A 17,547-nucleotide genomic window follows, 5' to 3' on the forward strand; every position below is an offset into this window, starting at 1 on the left:
TGAGACTTTCCCATCTCCCCTAGAAAGGTGGCAGTGCTGCCTGATCACACCAGTCCTGTCTGAGTGTCCCAGGACAGGAATTCAGACTGACCGGGCCATGTAAATGCAGGGCTAGCACATCAATACATGTGTTTGTACATACAGACCAACCATACAACACAGGTACCTGCAGCAGCAGGGACCTAGAATTGCTGGCACAAAGGCCCCTGCCACTCCTGGTTTCAGAGATACTTAAAAGGAGCAGAAATTATTTGCTGAGAGAGGAGAAGAAAAAAAGAGAGGAAATAGAGGGAGGTGGAGCGAGAAAACTCTCCACTTCATCCTTCATTGCCTGCAGTACTTAACTTACTAGAGATCTTGTCCTTAGAACTCCTCTCAAACAAGGCTTTGCCCTGGACACAGTGGAGCTTAGGTCTAACTCCCTAGCTAAACAATGCTTTTATTTTTTCTTTTTGTATGTAAGTTCTTGCCCCAGATTTCTTCCTGCATGCACTGCTGCCTATGTATCACAGAAGTCAGGTCTCCCATGAGATGACACAGTTTCCTGTGATATAGTGCTTCACTTTTTTTTTTTTTTTTTTTACACTTAAAAGCTTCCACCTATGCATAAAGCAACCAGCTGCAGTCAGAGCATGAAGAAATGTAATAGATTATGGGTGTCTTTTCTGACCCTTAAGCTCAAGAGCAGCGATCCGTTTTAAAAGGATGCACATGCACATGCACACAAACACACAGAGAAAATGTAATTTCAGGAATTGCAGCCCTGAATCATTTACTTTCTGTTTGACCACTTATCTTACACCAGGCTGAAGGCTGATACATCCACCTGTGTCACAGCCACAGTCTAAAACAGGAATTGCCTTTGTATTTATCCTTCTTATGTTTTCTCTTTTTACCTTTCTCCCAGTGGTCTTGGCCAGTTTGTCTTTTCTTCTTTTTAAACCAAGCAGTCTTGAATGGGATGAATGGGAGTAAAAAATTCTGCCCAGGACTGCTGTGAAGTGCATCCCCCCAGCGCTGGTCACCCACTCTCTTCAGTGTACCTCTCTGAGTAGCTCCTGACACTCACAGCAATATCTGATCCCTGCCTCCTCCTGGCACCCATATAAACCACTACAGACAATGTGCCTTAAAAATACAATGTGTTGGCTAGCAATAGGATGAAGCAGCTCAAGCAGCTTGCAGGCTCCAAAGCCACCACTTCCCTCAGATGCTGCTGCTCTCTCCACTTGTACTCCCGACCACGCAGCACACGCACAGACACTCTGCAGTGGAAATAAGGTCCTTACCTCAATATTGCACAGACATTCTTCTAATTTTGTGACTACTTCTGAAAACTCTGGTCTCCCCTGTGAACACAATAGAAAAAGCAGAGCTGTGTTAAAAATAAAAAGGGAGCATATCTTCTGTGATTAAACTGACTCATAGATGTGTGATGAATCACAGTTCCCCTCCATTTACCTTTCTCTGAATTTCATGGCATTGCTTTCAGTCTGCTTGGGAATCTGATGGGAACTGCAAGTTCAACACTAAGTTACAAAACTAAGAGGTGCGTGTAGAACAACTTTAACTGCATTATTCTTCTCTTTTTCTGTAACAATTAGATTTGAGCTAATAATGACTAGATCATAAGATTACAAAAATACTGACAATAAATTCTTGGCTCTGCTTATATATTAGGTATGCTTCCTCTTTGCCCATAAACAGGGCTTTGAACACAGCAACAGCTGTGAAGAGCAGCAGACAAGCTCCTGACTGATACTGCACTTATGGCCACCCTCTTCCTTCCCTTGCTGGTGTACTTGCATCACTCCATGTGTACCACCTCCGCAGCTGCTCCCCACTGCCTGCCTGGCCCATTCCTGTACATGTGTCTCCATCTCTGTGTGCTTTATGTGGCACGAGAGTTTGCGGAGGCCATGCTAGGGACAGGATCAGGCAACTGAAGGGAATGATAAATACACCTCCTTCTTGTTATTGCTGATCAATACCCTGTTCCAGTTTACAGCACAGTCTTCCAGGGAAGCTCAGGCTTAACTAAAGCATTGCGTACAAGGATGTTTGACAGAGGAGGACTGGCAATACCTTAATTAAGTAACTGTTAAACAAGCTCCTCATTCCCATCACCATGTCTTCCTCAACAAAATTGCCTGCAAGAGGTAGGCATAATTTAAGAGCTTTAGGACAAAGTCCTGCAGCCCTCGCATCTATGAATGATAGCAGAGGGATAACACAAACAAATAAGACTTCAGGTTTTAGCCCTTTGTGAGAAAGTATAGTAACAAAATGTGTGTTAAATGCTTTTCTTTCTCAAAAGGGTAAGAAAGAAAATGACCAGTCCATTTTAAGTTCCATAGACTTGTCCTTGTCTGCAGTTACATAGGGAAGGGAGGGAGAAAAGTGTATTTATTGGTGTCCACAGCAGTGTCCTGGCTGATATGTGCTCCTTGCGGTAGTGGCTTAAAGCAGAGAGACAGTCCACATCCTTCTCCTGCCTCTGGCCACCAGCCCTCCCCCGGAGCAGCAGGATTGCTCCACCTGCGTGTCCCTGCAGGCCAGCTGCAGTGTGCTGGCTGATGAAGAAGAGCTGTGATGGGCTGGTCTGAGGAGAGCTGGGGTGCAGACCTCGGCCGATTTCTCCTGACCTCTTACCAGCCTTTCTATGAGGGTGACAAGCTGTGGCAGAGAGGATTTCTTCACTGACTTTTGACAGTCCCCTGGGTCCTTCCTTCCTCAGCCAGTCTTTAAAGCCTTCTGCTCTTCTGACTACTTCAATTGTTCTGCCACACGATGCCAACCACCGCACTGAGATAATCCACTTGAAAAAACACTTTGGAAAGACACTGTTTCCACAAGAATCTCAGGCTCCAGTAAGCACTGCTATGAGTAACTTATGCCTAGGAAAGTGTTGGGGAAAACTACCGTGGCAAAAACTACCCTCTGAACATGGGGTCCTTCACAGGGACAAGGAGTCCTCAGAGTTATCTCTTCTTTATCTAGGTGAAGGCTGGTGGGAAGAAAGGAGATCCTATCCAATGACTGGACAGAAACTTGGTTGTAAGGTGATTTCAGTGGTTTCTTTTATAAAGGATTCTGTTATAAAGCAGTACATGACCACATTAGAGTATCCTTGAGCTCTAGTCTACAAAGTGTTCAAGAAATACTGCATTTACTACATGTGTTAAGCTCTATCACCTTCAGTGGAACTTGATCGGAGCCATCGGAGCCCATCGGATTAGCCCATTGGAGACCATGGAAGAACTGACTGTAACTTTAGAGTTGTGCTTAATAAAACTAAAACAATGTTTATTTTCTTTACGAAACTAAGCCCCAGGTACTATGGCAAATACTTTGACTCTAATTAAAGCTTACAAATTAAAATAGCTAATGAAAAATGCTGCTTAAGAGACACTGTCTAATTTTCTAGTCATCAGTTTGCCTTTGGAAACAACTACTGTCAAAAATTTCTGGAAAACAGATGTTAAAGTAAATAGTAACAGTGACATGACACATGGGAACTAGTTTTCATTTTCTGCCTCTTTTTTTTTTTTTTTTTAAAACTGAGAAAACCTCTTGGAGAATTCTGACCTGTGAACACTCACTGAGCCCCAAAATTCATCATTTTCCCTTAATAAATAGCCTCTATTTTAAGTAGATGTCTTTGCTTATGCATCTATGGTGAGATGCTGTAAAACGGATATCGATATGGTGATGCTTTTTATCTTTTAGATGCTTTGCTCATTCTGCTTGTTATGGTGTTTCACTAATAACATTCAGTCTCTCTTGAGTGGTATGCTCAGGAGACATCACTGTGTCAAGGATTATTATACATACTAGATAACTAAGTGAGACACTTTGAAAGAAATGCTTGTTAATCTCTGCAGTGAATTTACAGCAGTACTGTAGATTTGTATTGACAGTTTTAGGATAGGCTGTTGACTGCACAGCAAACCTTGCAAATGCTGATGAGAGGGTATAACATTGCTTTATTTTTCTCTGCCCAGTGGCCCTCCTGAAACTATTCCAAGGCCCTCAGAAGTAACTCAAAACCTTTGTTACTGAGAATGGTAGCAAAACACCTTTAATAAAGCTCATTTTAATAAGTTTTTGTCCACATCTTGTGCAAAGTTCAAGCCATCCACTGGCTGATTGAGCTATCAATTGCCTTATAATTCTATTATGCAGCTCTAAAACATTAGCAAGATTAAGTGATGTTGGAGTGATAATGATGAGCAACAAAGTGCATTAGGATTCTGGAAAGATGGTTTCTTTTTATTGGGGCTAAATGAGCTGTGGAAATGCTAACAAGGTACAGTGACTATATCCATTATATAGTGCCTGCTTAAGTCAACAATTTAATATGACATCTTATTAATAAATTTAAATAGAATGTGAGTTACATGCTGATTATTAGCAGCTACTTTATAGTTATATGGAAAACAAACCACACCACCCCCTCACCCCCCCCCCCCCCCCGCCCTAACATTAGCTCATGAAGTGCGAAGACAAGAGCATATTCAAGAATCCAGGAAATCCACTAATAACAATAAATAAACTAGTGATGAAATAAACTAGCTACGCCCTGCACGGCAAATACATTTTATCCACAATTCTCACACTGATGTGTATGTAACCAGTAAGGAATACAGTAAGGGGGCAAAGCTCACTGCAGTCAATCAGTTGCCCAAAGTCACACAAACCTCCCTCTTCCCCTGTCTTGGTGGAGGCGCTTGAGCATGTGTTCACTAAACCAGGTAAGAAAGGTCTCAAGTATCCAGGGCAAGGACAGGTTTAGGCACATGATAACTCATCTTTCTAAGTTAGGCTAACTAGAAAAAGGACTCCAGGGCACAAATCCAGGACTCTGTTTCCAGTAGGAAATTCAAAGTCAGAGTATCTGGTTCAGTAGTATGAAGCTGTAATATGAAACAAGGTCTCCTGTAACACCAGAAAATTACACAGGTTCCAAAATCTGCTCCCATTCATCAGAAATGAAACTTCCACATTGTTCAATGAAGACCTTGAATGCCAGAATAGCACCAAAAAAACAACCAACCAACCAAAGTTTCCAAACCCAAAGCCTACCCCTGCAATGTGTTTCCTAAAGCAGCTAACCCACTTTGTGGAACATTTTCTAAGCAAACTGAATTTCCAGTCTCCTGAGTATATTTCTTGACTTTTTGGACAGTTTAGAGCCACGCGCAAAAATACCTGTGCAATTACTGCAGCAGCATATTTAAAGATGGCTTTATAGATCACACAGGGTCCCTTGCCTGGCTGACACACAGCAGCATATAAAGGACCTACTCAAGCCCATAGTTCTCTGTGTGAGAAATGCTTCATAGAGATGACATTCATCTGGCTGGTTTCTATTTGGCATCACCAAGGAACACTGTCAAAGCCCAGAAGTTATGAACAAACCCATCATTCTTATGCTCTACAAATGCCAGGACAGTAACACTGTCAGTAAGACAGCCCTGACTCATCTGAACCAGCACAGGCGCCCACACACTCCAGTATCTGCATCTGCATTTTCAGGTGCAAATACACAGATCTGTGTATAATCCATCCAGTCAGGAGATACAGCTGGGATGCAGCATCAGAAAAGTGCTGGTTATCAACCCTGCTTTGGAAGACTTGACCCTCAATGTAAGGACAGAGATACAAAGACTAGTTGTGGGAGGGTCAGTGTTGTCTCTCTACCATGGATGGTCTCAAGCACCATTAAATCCTGCTGTGGCCCTAAAGGCTACCAGTTTTGAGGATGGCAGTGTTTTTGCAATCTTGCTTTAGTTAGTTCATGTTCCCTTTAATGCAGAAATAGCAACAGACTGCAAAAGGCAACATAAACTGATCTTTCCTTAACCACCATTTTATAATCTCAGAAAGGAACACTTGTGTATTTGATTTTCTTTAATGCTGTTGCTATTGAGTTAATTGGGATAATCAGACGGACTTCTCTCATCATTAAAAACCAGTCACAATTGCAGCATGTGAGAAAGGTGCCATAGCAACCTTCGTGCGATAACTCCTTGTTAAATCAGAATCCTATCCTGCAGACATTGCTGGGTTCCAAAAGACAATAATTACAGCAGATGCAACACACATTTTTGAAATTCACAGTACAGTTACTTTCTATCCTAAAGAAGAGTTTATTAATTGTAACGCTTATCTGAGGTTTGTCTTTATCAGCATTAATCAGAGCCCCACATGAAAATTCCCACGGTATCAGCTGGGGAAAAAAATATTCATTGTGGTTACTATTTTAAGCCTCTGAAAATTAAATTCCATATCATATAGGGGGAAAATTGAAATAATAGGAAGACCCATTAAATAGTTTAGACAGCTGGAATAGGAGAGGACCATTTTAGGCTTAGCAGTGATGTAGCTGATGAGAATGAGCCACTCTGGGTGAGGCGTGCATGTGAAATGCATACATTGTTGGCTTGTACCCTGCCTGGCTCTAAGTGTTGTTGTTTTCTCACTTCCCTAAGCAATGAAAAATGCATCCCAAAACAACAGCAATGGTAATAATAAGCAATGTAGTAGTTTTGAAATATAATAGAATAGATGGCTTTCAGTTTTTCAAAGAAATATGTTATGTCATGGCGTAGCAAAAAAAAAAAAATCTAATAGTTAGATGCACAGGAGAATTACATGATGTTTCTGACAAATGATCGAGTGCCTGGATGAAGCGGGAGGCTGGAGAAGGGCTGGGACCCTACAATTCAATCCAGGCAAGACAGAGATTATGGCAGTGAGATGGGTGATGCAGCTGGACAGACTGGCAGAACTGGGCACTGACAGAGAGATTGCAGCTCAGCATGAAGAGAGGGAGCCACTGGGAAACAGCATTAACTCCTGCACTGCTCCCTCAGGGGCTGTGGCAAACAGTATTTTTGCCATCTGAGGCTGGCAAAGAAGCGTGTGTGTGAACTTTGTCACTGCTACCCCTTCTCACCTTCCCACACTGCTGTATCCTCTCCATGGGATTGCCCTTATGATTGCTTGGAGTCTTGACATGTATTCCTGAAGTCTTATCCTGGGAGCAGGCTACACCGTTATCAGTCACAACTATTGGTAGGTTTTGGGGGGAAATGCAAAGAGTTGGTGTAACATCTGGAGCTGTTAATACCTTCACAAGTGGTTGTCCAAGAGACCCTCCACATGCTCATGCGCTGATGTCCCAGGACACAGCTGGAATGGTCCTGCTAGAGGGAGGGGTCCTATAAGTGACCCCTCATCTGTCCCAGCAGACACTGAACCAGAGGACACCAGACTGTGACTTCTGCAAAGCACAGCTGTCCCCAAGCCTTTGGGAAAGATTTGCAGCTGATTGTATTTGTTCTGTTTTAGTACCCTGGATATTTGCCACTGGATATTTAGAGAACTGTCAACATAGTATGAGTACTCCTTGAAAAAAGCAATATTAAAGGAACAGACATTTTCCTGGGGTTTCAGAAATTAAAAAGCAATGAGTAAATTCTTTTGCCCCCAATAATCCCAAAGAACCCCCCCCCTTTTTTTTTTTTTTTTTTTTTTTTTTGCATTGGAACAAGTGAAAAACATGGTTTGTCAGCTCCAAAGATCATAAATATGATCTTTTTAGGATTAAAGCTACAGTAGGAAACAGAGATCAGAAGCCAGAATATTTCTACAACTTGTAAATCATGTTTCTGTTTCTCTTTTACAGCTGCTCCTATAAAACCTAATGCCTTAAGCATCCCTTATGGGACGCTTACAACAAGTCAGAGGTGTTTCGAGGATGTTCTGTGCCCCAGATAAAAGGAGCAATTCCAGGAAATGGGAAGACCCTGCAGGATGAGGAAAAAGGGCTGGAGTCCTGGCAGAGGTGGTTTCCCTGCTTGGAGCTCAGTGCAGCTGCCCAGTCAGTACTTCAGCCATCTGAGACACTGGTGAATATTCATCGCTGGTTTTGAATGTGATGCCCCAGGCAGTCACATCTTTTAGCTTCTTGAGGTGGCTGCAGTGTTTTCCCTCCTCAATTCCCGTATAACACTTCACATTTGTCACCTACATTTCCCTCTCCTGCTGAAGTGCAGGAACATTTGTTCCTGTGTGCTGCCCCTCATTTCTGTACACCTGCCAAAAGCCATCCTTGAACATTGTCTCTTTCATCTTATAGCTTAAAATTTTGCCTGCAGCCATACCACTGCCTGCAGTCAAATCACCTAAGGCTGAGAGATCTCATGAGAGCTCTCGGGCTCAGAAAGGTTAGGCATAGTCTGTGCTTGGACAAAGACTTCTGGGAAGCAAAACAAAACATGACAGCCCATCTTGGAGCCCAATGGTTGTTTTCTTAGCTTCTTTTAAGTCTTCCTATGGCTTGGGTTAATCATGGCTTTGCATTTGTTACTGCTGCTCATGCAGCCTTTGAGCCCTGAGGCTTGCTCCCTCTCTCCCTACAGGCTGCAGGACCTGTTCAGAGTTTTCAAAAGGCACAGCATTTTATCTTTTATCTTCTACACTGTCATCATGTGTTTCTGGTGAGCTCTGTCTTCTGTGGATGTGTCTTCCCTGTCTTTGGCTAGAACAGTTCTATTAAGCCATGCATTGGTAAACAAAACTATCATCTTTGCAAGATAGCGAAGAAATTTTCTGGTGGAGAGATTCTTCAAAACAACATGGAAATTCTGGTCCACAGTTACGGCATCTACAATGCTAAAACAGCCCTGCCAGGAGGCAGAGATGCATTAGTGATAAACTCAGCTCAGCATAAGCATGAAGCTTGGTAAAGTCTACATGGCCTGAATTACATGTAAACAAACTTGTTCTCACATGCAGTTACGCGGAATTCATCATCATCTGGAAAAAGTGTGAGGGGCCATCATCACGTAGGGACTAATGGGATCTCTGCACTGCTGCAGAACATGCCTGCAGAGCTGCCACTACTCTCCGTCTAACAGACTACTCTGTCAAATCTTATCCAGTATTGCAAGATGATATGTGTGCATTGTACTGTCTGCGAGATGATATGGCAGAAGACTTTAATTGATCTTATTATCCTCTTTCAATTTCCAACAACTGTAGAGTACAAGAAAACTACCATAGTATTTTCAAATTTATATTTTCCTAACAATATGCTTATGTTTTAAACTTGTTATTTGTTACAGGCATTGTTGGTCTCTCCTGTCTAGTCTTGGCCTTCTTTACCTGGGAACTTGAACAAGGTAGAGCAAATTGACGTGCATCAGAAAACTCCAGATGCATCCCAGGGTGAACATGAGCCAAGAAATTATCTCACTATAGGATCTTGTAACCACTGCTTAGCTCAGGCAAATGAAATAATAATCATGTCTATTGTTGGGTCTGAAAAAGAAATGTGCCACTTTCTACAGAAAAATAAGCTTCATGCAATGCTAAAGGCAAATAAAACGTGCATATGCCTACAGACATCGCTTAGGAGCGTTCAGAGGGACACTGATCACAAGAGGAGTGGCTTATTCTCATGCCTCAAGCACAGGTTGATGGAGTTGTGCTCTCAAGAGATTTACAGAAACGTGCCTGTGAATGATGAAGCAGAGGCCCTGAAAGAGAATTTCTATGGAGCTGTTACTAACCCAAACAGTCTGGGCCAGTGGGGAGATTTAAAGACTACAGCACTGCATGACCTTTCAAAGATTGATAACGGTGGATTTTCTTTTAGAAGAGAACAGAATGAGGTGAAAATCAGAATGAAATTCAAACTCCAGAAGGAAATATAGAGTTTGATTTTCCATTGTCATGCATTTAATGAGGATATATCTGAGTAAATCAGTGACCATAAGCAAAATTCAGGGACACGTTATACCTCCTGTATGCTAGTGTACATGGCTATAAAAAAAAAAAAAAAGTAGTGATGACCAGGTCCAAGTAGGAGATTGTCATGGTTTCCTAACCTTGCAGCCAGGTTAAAAGTAAAACCTATACAGGATAATATTGGACTAATATGAGGTTGGGAGAAGAAAGTAGTATATTTGGTTTGACTGAAAAGCAGAGGAACAGTACAAAACTCAAGATTTTCCTACCCTATCCTTCAGAAGGCTGATGAATATTTTTAATCAGCAACAAAGTTACCTTTAAAAAACCCCTCACACTCACTCAAATTACACATGCACAGTACTCCTGGGTAACAGTATGCCATTGAGGGCAGAGGCATTTGAATAACTTTACCATTAGAGGGGTTATCTTTAGAATAATACAATGCTATCACAGCATTCTGCAATACTCTCTGTGAAAGGGATCTTGACAGGGATCCTCCAACTTCTTAAGAACAAGAGCAAGAAATGTGTCTTGGTTTTGTAACTGGGATGATGGAGTTGATCGGAAGCTTCTGCCAATATAACACAAGAGTACTTAATGATGAAGAGCTACCCTTATCAGCTGAAGTCAAGAGAAGATGAATGCCAAAAAATGGTAGTTTTTATGTACCTAAGCTAGCAAAGGGGATGGGTGTTACAGCTGGCTCCTATGAGACAGAACCACAGGAAAAGCAACTGCAAAACATTGGCATCAAACCTAACATGATTACTTGTGAAACTAGAAGACACAGGAGTTCAGAAACAACAAATGGGAAAGGTAAACAGTCTCCATTCAGGATCTTCCTGGAAATCAAAACTGGGTGAGAGAAGATGAAACCAAATGGAAAAGTAAAATGAAAATAAGGGGACGTGACTAGTTGACTATAAAATTTAATTTGCTTCCAAGATTAGAATCCAACTAGGTGGACTGTCCTGTAGTGAACAGCTGGAATAGAAGGACAGCACAGGGAACTGCTGAGTGAAATCCTGAGAAAACTAACAGTGGCTTTGAAAATACAACTGATGAAAGCAGAAAGAAAAATAAAGCAGATATATTGTGCGCTCACCAATAAGCACACTAATGCTCATGAAGAAAAAGAGATTTACTCCAAAAGCATTGCTCCGCATGTTGTGACAAGCAGCTATCACCTGGGAGCAAAACCACAGGAAATGCAATTATAACAAATAGTGTCAGATGCTAGAAAATTGTCATAAGTCTGCAGTGTCTAGGTAGTGAACGTTTATCATCCTTCCCACAATATTTCCAACATAAGAAGGACGAAGGGTCCAAAGGCGAAGTCCTAAAGAACAAAAACACCTTACATCTGTCCTTAGCCCTCAAGACTGTAACAAGCCTCCCTCCTATTTTCCACCCTGAATTGCAGAATTTATTTCCCACTGAGGGAAATAAACGTGATGTGATGGAGGCCACAGGATTACATGTGCAGAGACATTTAAAAAAGGAAAGAAATGCCAATTCTTCTTCAGGTCTCCCTAATGAGACAGGAGTGGTAAAGAACTCAGAAGAAAAAATCCTAGCATTGAATTCGGTAGACAGCGGGGACTAGTTTTTGAAAATACAGCACAATACTTCAGCCAAAGCCAGGAATGCAAAATCCAGAACAAAAATGTAACTATAGTAGAAATGTCAAGGATTTGGGAAGCACATGAAAACATTCACAAGGAGGCCTGCCTGTTCTAAATCCTGTAACTCAGCTGCTGTGGCCCAGGTTTCTGCAAAGAACGATACAATTTCAACACAAATGAACACTGTTCCCTGTTAGAGTTGCCAAGTTTATATCTGAGCATTCAGGTTAACTGGCAGTTAACTAGAAGTAAAAAGAAGAAATTGATATTGCAGACTACCTGAACAGGACTGATAACACTGGAGAAGATGGAACAAAACTAGAGAAAAGAGGAAATACAATGCCACTTAATGAAAATGAAAACATTATTTTTCAGACACACAAACAATCTCAGATACCAAAACAGAAAATATGCTACAAATTTTGAATAATGTGAAGAGCAAAATGTACCAACACTACCAACAAAGTGCCAGGTTACACCTAGTACAGCCAGTAGCCTCAGTCCTACAGAAAATGGAAATATATTACTGGGCAGCGATACCAGTCTTCAAATTAACAGTGCTGTGCATACAGAAGACATGCAGGATTTGCATGACTTTAAAAACAATCACCAACCTTATCAAGACAACCATGACCTTGAAGAAGCTGAAATGCTGCTGGAAGAACATGAAGAGGCTTTGTTACCATAATTAGGAGACGGTAGTTTTGAGGCAGAAAATGAGGTGCCTTTAATTCCTTGCAGAATATATGAAGCTGAAAACTCCACTACAAAAGCTATATTGTACCCACCATCTGCGGAATATGCTAATGCATCACCTTTGGAGGCAAAAGAAAGTGAGGAAAAAAACGTCACGACACTGTTCTTTTTCTTTCTTCAAATGTACAGACAAACTGCCCCAGCTTTCCTGAAAGTTATTAGCATCACTGTAGTGGGAAATTTCAACAAGTCCAAAACCATAAAATAGTTTTTGATTAAAGTATCGTAAAAAATTAAAGGTAATTCAACTCAAGTAATTTTACTCAATTAACTGAACAGTGGTTTTGGTAATGGGAAGACTCAGACAGGAACCACATCTAGTTGTGTCAGAGCCAAACAGAACAACATAGAATATAAACGAGAGGAAGACAAACCAGGAAAAGTTCACTGACTGGAGCAGCCAGTGGTGTTTGTGACCTAGGACATACAGCGGGAATTTAATGTAAAAATTTACATTTACAGTTCTCAAAACCATGTCTGCTCTCTGTAATGTACAAGTTGCAGTACTTAAAACATTTCTGTGCTGGGCTTATTACTGTTTGCTCAACAGAAAGTACAAAATCTTTTTTCATGCCTGCATCTGTTCAATTCTGTCTTAAATTCACATTGCTTGCTAAGTTTTCTGGCCTTCTTTGCCTCATAAAGCACAGGTACCCGCTAAGTTCCTTGGTGGTAGGGACTGACATTTTTCTCTCTCCAGGACAGGTGCCCTTCTATTCACAGCCTGGTAGACCGCTTTTAAGATCCCTGGGTGGCAATCCCATAACCAGTCGCTGCATGCTCTCCAAACAGCTAGAGCTGCTGCTCAGAAACTAAATTTTAACACAGAAGGAGTTCTAAGCAGATCCAAAATATTCTTAACTCTATTTCCTTAACTTCAAAACCTGTGGGTCTGAAAATTTATCACTAAAAGATCACCTTATGAGGACTAGTCTCGTGGACCAGGCAATGTGTCCTCATTGGTCTTATCTACTCTGCATTTGAAAGGAGAAAAATATATTGCTTTAAAAGCAAGAAACACAGTGATAAGTAAATACATATTAGTGTTTTTTCATGGAACGCAAATACACAAGATCAGTATGCAGAGTTTATCTTAGAGCAGCTTAAGAAAAAAAAACACAGAACAGTGAGGTTTGAGTATTATGAACTGAGAGCAGCTGCCATGAAGAAGAAAGAGGCCCCAGATTGGTCCCTGTTTCTCTCAGAAACAGGATTTCTCATAACTTCTGACTGTGTGTCCCAGCACAGGGACTGCAGCAATGTGCCAGAAATGCCAGGGAGAGGGTGTCTGATTGTCTTCAGGTCATTCTGTCTTCTATAGACCTCCTGTGCTTGTATCCTATTAGTGTATCAGGGAATAGCCTCAGGACATGGTATAAAAGTAGTCAGAAGTTTATACACTTCCAGGGTAACTTGGCTCCTCTTTGTGATGATACAGATTTTTTCACATGAAAAAAATCAAGAATTCATAGAAAATACCTACAAAAGTATGAGAGCAGCAAGTAGTTTTCTACTCACTCAGTAATAACTCAAGTCATAATCAAAGTTACATAATTACTTAAATTTTCTTTGAATGGCTAAATGTTAATTTACTTTCCTCCTCAATTCACCAACTCTTCTGTATTTCTTGACATACTCCATTACCTGTCTCAGGGCTTTCTGCAATGGCACTTGCCTCAGAAACTGGGGCTTTTGGGGAAGCCATATGAAGTCAGACAGATGGTTGGCCAAAACAGAAATACTGGTATTCCTACTGCCTTTCTGGCTGCACGAGGCGGGGGCACTCACCTCGGGACAGGCGTTCCAGCCCCTCATCAGCAGGGCGGAGATGGGCTTGGGGATGGAGTATCCAATGGGTGGGCGGATGTGGTGGTACGCCATGTCTGCCGCTGCTGCCGCTGCAAGCAAATAGCCCGACAGAAATCCATTAGCACCCAGCAACCACACACGTTCCCAGGAAAACAACCTATTTACTACTGAAATACACCCTGGCAGGTACAGAAAGGCTGAACCATCAAACCTGTAGATAAAGCCTTGTAGCTTAAAAGAGGCTTTCCAATCCATACTGTTTGTAAAGATAGCTAAGGTAGTCTATAACCCTGAATGGAAACACATTGCTGTTAAGACTGAGCATGGATGAAGACAACCTAATTTAGCATAAACCCTAAAAAAAAAAAGGCCTTTGGGGGAAAAAATGAGTTAACCTACAAATAAATTAAAAAAAAAAATATTATCTTCATTATTAAGACAGGGTGTCAGGTATACTCCAGTTGCAGATAAATTCATGACAGACTCAGATCTCTTAAAATAACCCATGGCTAGTTCTGTTACAGTCTAAAACAAAAATTAATTCTAAATGTTTCTTTAGTAAAAATCTAGTGAGTGCCTTTTTATAAGTGCAAGCCACTACTGACTGAGACAAAATTGCAAAAATGTTTTCCTAATTGGGTTAACACGTTTAGTGAATCCAAAGATATGGTTAGTCTCTCTCATTCCTTTTGAGCAAAATTTTTTCAAGTCAAAACAAATGTATTTTGAACGCATATCAAAAGCTAAGTAAAATCCTTTGTTTGCCTGACACTTTAAAATGATATGATCAGAGTATATGGGATATGCAGGGAACTGTAAGATTGCAACCATGGGATTGTAACAAGAATGGTCTAATTTTTTTAACCATATCCCATTCTCATCACAGTATTCATCATAAGAATTGATTAATTTCAGCCATTGTCTGTCCTCATTGCAGCTTTTGTCTGCATGATGATATTTCAGAATGTTAATATCAGATAAATCCTGTGATACTGTAACTATATGTAGACAGGAGGGGCAAACACAGTTTGCCTAATTTTGATTCCACTCTAAAGAAGTTTTGAAGACATGACTCAGATACTACTGGATTCATCTTTTGCTGGATTCATCTTTTGCCTAGCAGACATTATGAAAAGAAGGCAAATGCAAATCAGATTAAGATAGCAATGAAAAATGCTGCATTTTTTTCTGCCAAACATAATATAAGTGATATATTACCTATTGGCAAAACCTTGTCTAATCAAAGTCAATAGGATTTATTCCATCAGTTTAATGGGGTCAAAATTAGAAAAAGAAAGGGAGAAACACACTCTGTGACTCTGTATACTTCTATAATACTTTACAAAGTTTGTTTGTGTCACTATTGTTTCGGCTCTCCTTTCACAGTCAGTAGGCTTTTTCTTCAGCTAAAAAAATATATCTGTTAAAAAGTACTTTAGAATGGCTGAATTAAATGACGAGAATCCATTCTTCTCAAAAATGAGCAAAACAGAAAAGAGTTTAGGTGGTCCTCACAACTCTGATCATAGTGATGCTTTCCAGCTCTACTATGTGATATCCTTAAATGTCTGAGTATTTTCTGGTTTGACTGGTTGGTCAGATCCTGCCTTTCTTCTGGGTCACAGCAACTATAAGCCATGAGAGGAATCAATGATAGCCTACCTACAAAATGTTATTTCAATTTGTTCTTGTTTATGGATCAGGGAAACAACTGTAGTAACTGCAGAAGTTGATCAACATCTCCTATATTGGATACCTGTATGTTTATAATTGTAATGTGCCACTTCCTTGTGCAAGTGTCATCTTTGCATTATTTTTGCTATGTGGGATGCAATGGTTCAGTTTCTGAATCTAGTTTCACACCTGTAATTTCCAGACATGTATATCCCTGTGTTTCCCCACAAAACGCTACCCACAGCTTACATGCTGACAGTTTTACAGGTGTGAATTGAATGCCATCTGTGGAAAAAAGCTAAGGAAGAGGATCTTCAGATATCAGAGGGTGTCCTCTTGTCCCCTGAGCCTTCCAAAATGTCTTTTCAATGGAATATTGTACACCAGGTAACTGCCAACATCTGTTTCTACATGAAGACTGTGCCTAGAGCACCGAAGGATGCCTTTGCAGTCATGCCTTGTGCAAGCATACATGAGATATACATACCGCACGAATACAGAACTGAGCCATGGTTCTCCGGAAAACAGGATGGGATTGGCCTGGGAACCATTCATGGGTTTCTAACTTGATGAAGGACCCAGTCATCTCAACCACAGCTCAAGCAAGTGGGCAACAAACACATCAGCACATCTGCTGAAGAACCTCCATCCCAGCCACACAATCCCCAAAGGAAAACAGTGACAACAATGACAAAGATCAAACACATCATCCACCTGCACTGATCTGCAAAACTACTACTCTGTCTACGCTCTCTCACAAGCACTGCATCACCCCAGTAGGACTGTGTTTACGTAAAATACAGATCTTGTGCCTTCTGTGCGTATATTTGTGCTCCATGCTCACGCAGTCTCAGCCCGCTTGTGAATCCCAACTGCTTCCTAAACTGGCTACAAACCTGAATGGCACTTGCAGTGTAGCCTGGGCCTTAATAATATACCAATCTGATAATGACACAATTATCAGCCGGTTGCATTGAAGAAAGAAGCAAAGAAATAATCTCTATATTTAATAAATATTAAGTTTTGCATTCTCCAGATACTTCTCAGAACCATCATTCTTCATGTTTTTTTCACCTTGTTTATTTTACAGGTGATTGTTGAGCATGTTAATAGGTTTCCTTACTAACCAGAAGACATGCTGCAGGCTTTGGTTCCACAGGACTGCATGATGTGGACCTCAACAAGCATTATGTTTCACTTAATGATGAAGTGATTTAATTGGGGAATGCACCTGTTTTAATTTATCAAATAGAACATCTATTAAGTAGTGACTTTGATTCAATACCTATAAAAATGTTTATTCTTATTCATGAAATAGAAATCTGATGAATGGATATCTTATTCAGTGTAGAGCATACACTTATATACTTGGATACTGTACTAGATTCAGTAGAGAACATGGAATTGCTTTTGATGGGGTGATCACTTTTATTTCAATGGGTGACATCTAGTTTTCATTATAATCAAATTTTATAATCATATATTCTTTTAAATATCTAATTATTTCAATGAACTTCACCAGAATGGCTTCCTGGACTTCTAAGCCTGCACAAAGGTAACTCTAAACCAGAAAAAAAGTCAGTGATTCATAATTAGAGTTAGTGTTCTGCAGATAATACACAAAATTGTCATGAAGAAAATCCCTCACCTTGAAATACATACTTTGAGAAAAATATGGGATTTGTATTTAACTGAATAGTCGTTATCTGAACATATATCTTAAATGTGGGGCTTTTATATAGACTATAAAATATACAATACTCTCAAAGCTAAGCTGTTTTTTGCAGAACATATATATAAATCAGATGTGCACATTCAATATCTTTTTTTGTGCACAAATATATCTTTCACAAGCAGAACAGTTTGAGGTACCACAGAGACTAGGAACTAGCTGTAAACCATGACTCTTGCATCTAAAAAA

The 17,547-nt window shown here is 40.5% G+C and overlaps 1 protein-coding gene across 4 annotated transcripts in view; it reads right to left on the bottom strand.

Annotated features, from left to right (window-relative positions):
• LOC104009232 (serine/threonine-protein kinase TNNI3K) overlaps nt 1-17,547 on the bottom strand; it is a 107,515-nt gene that overhangs the window by 14,226 nt on the left and 75,742 nt on the right. For all 4 annotated transcript variants that reach the window (XM_087733111.1, XM_087733109.1, XM_009461189.2 and 1 more), the window contains 2 exons: nt 13,932-14,041; nt 1,290-1,349 (listed from right to left, as the gene is read on the bottom strand). In XM_087733111.1, the coding sequence (XP_087589237.1) occupies nt 1,290-1,349; nt 13,932-14,041 (170 nt within the window). The remainder of the gene's footprint in view (nt 1-1,289; nt 1,350-13,931; nt 14,042-17,547) is intronic.

Source organism: Nipponia nippon, unplaced genomic scaffold (genome assembly GCF_047370975.1).
Source record: "Nipponia nippon isolate SJK-2023a ecotype South Korea unplaced genomic scaffold, ASM4737097v1 scaffold_5, whole genome shotgun sequence".
Lineage (NCBI taxonomy): Eukaryota > Metazoa > Chordata > Aves > Pelecaniformes > Threskiornithidae > Nipponia > Nipponia nippon.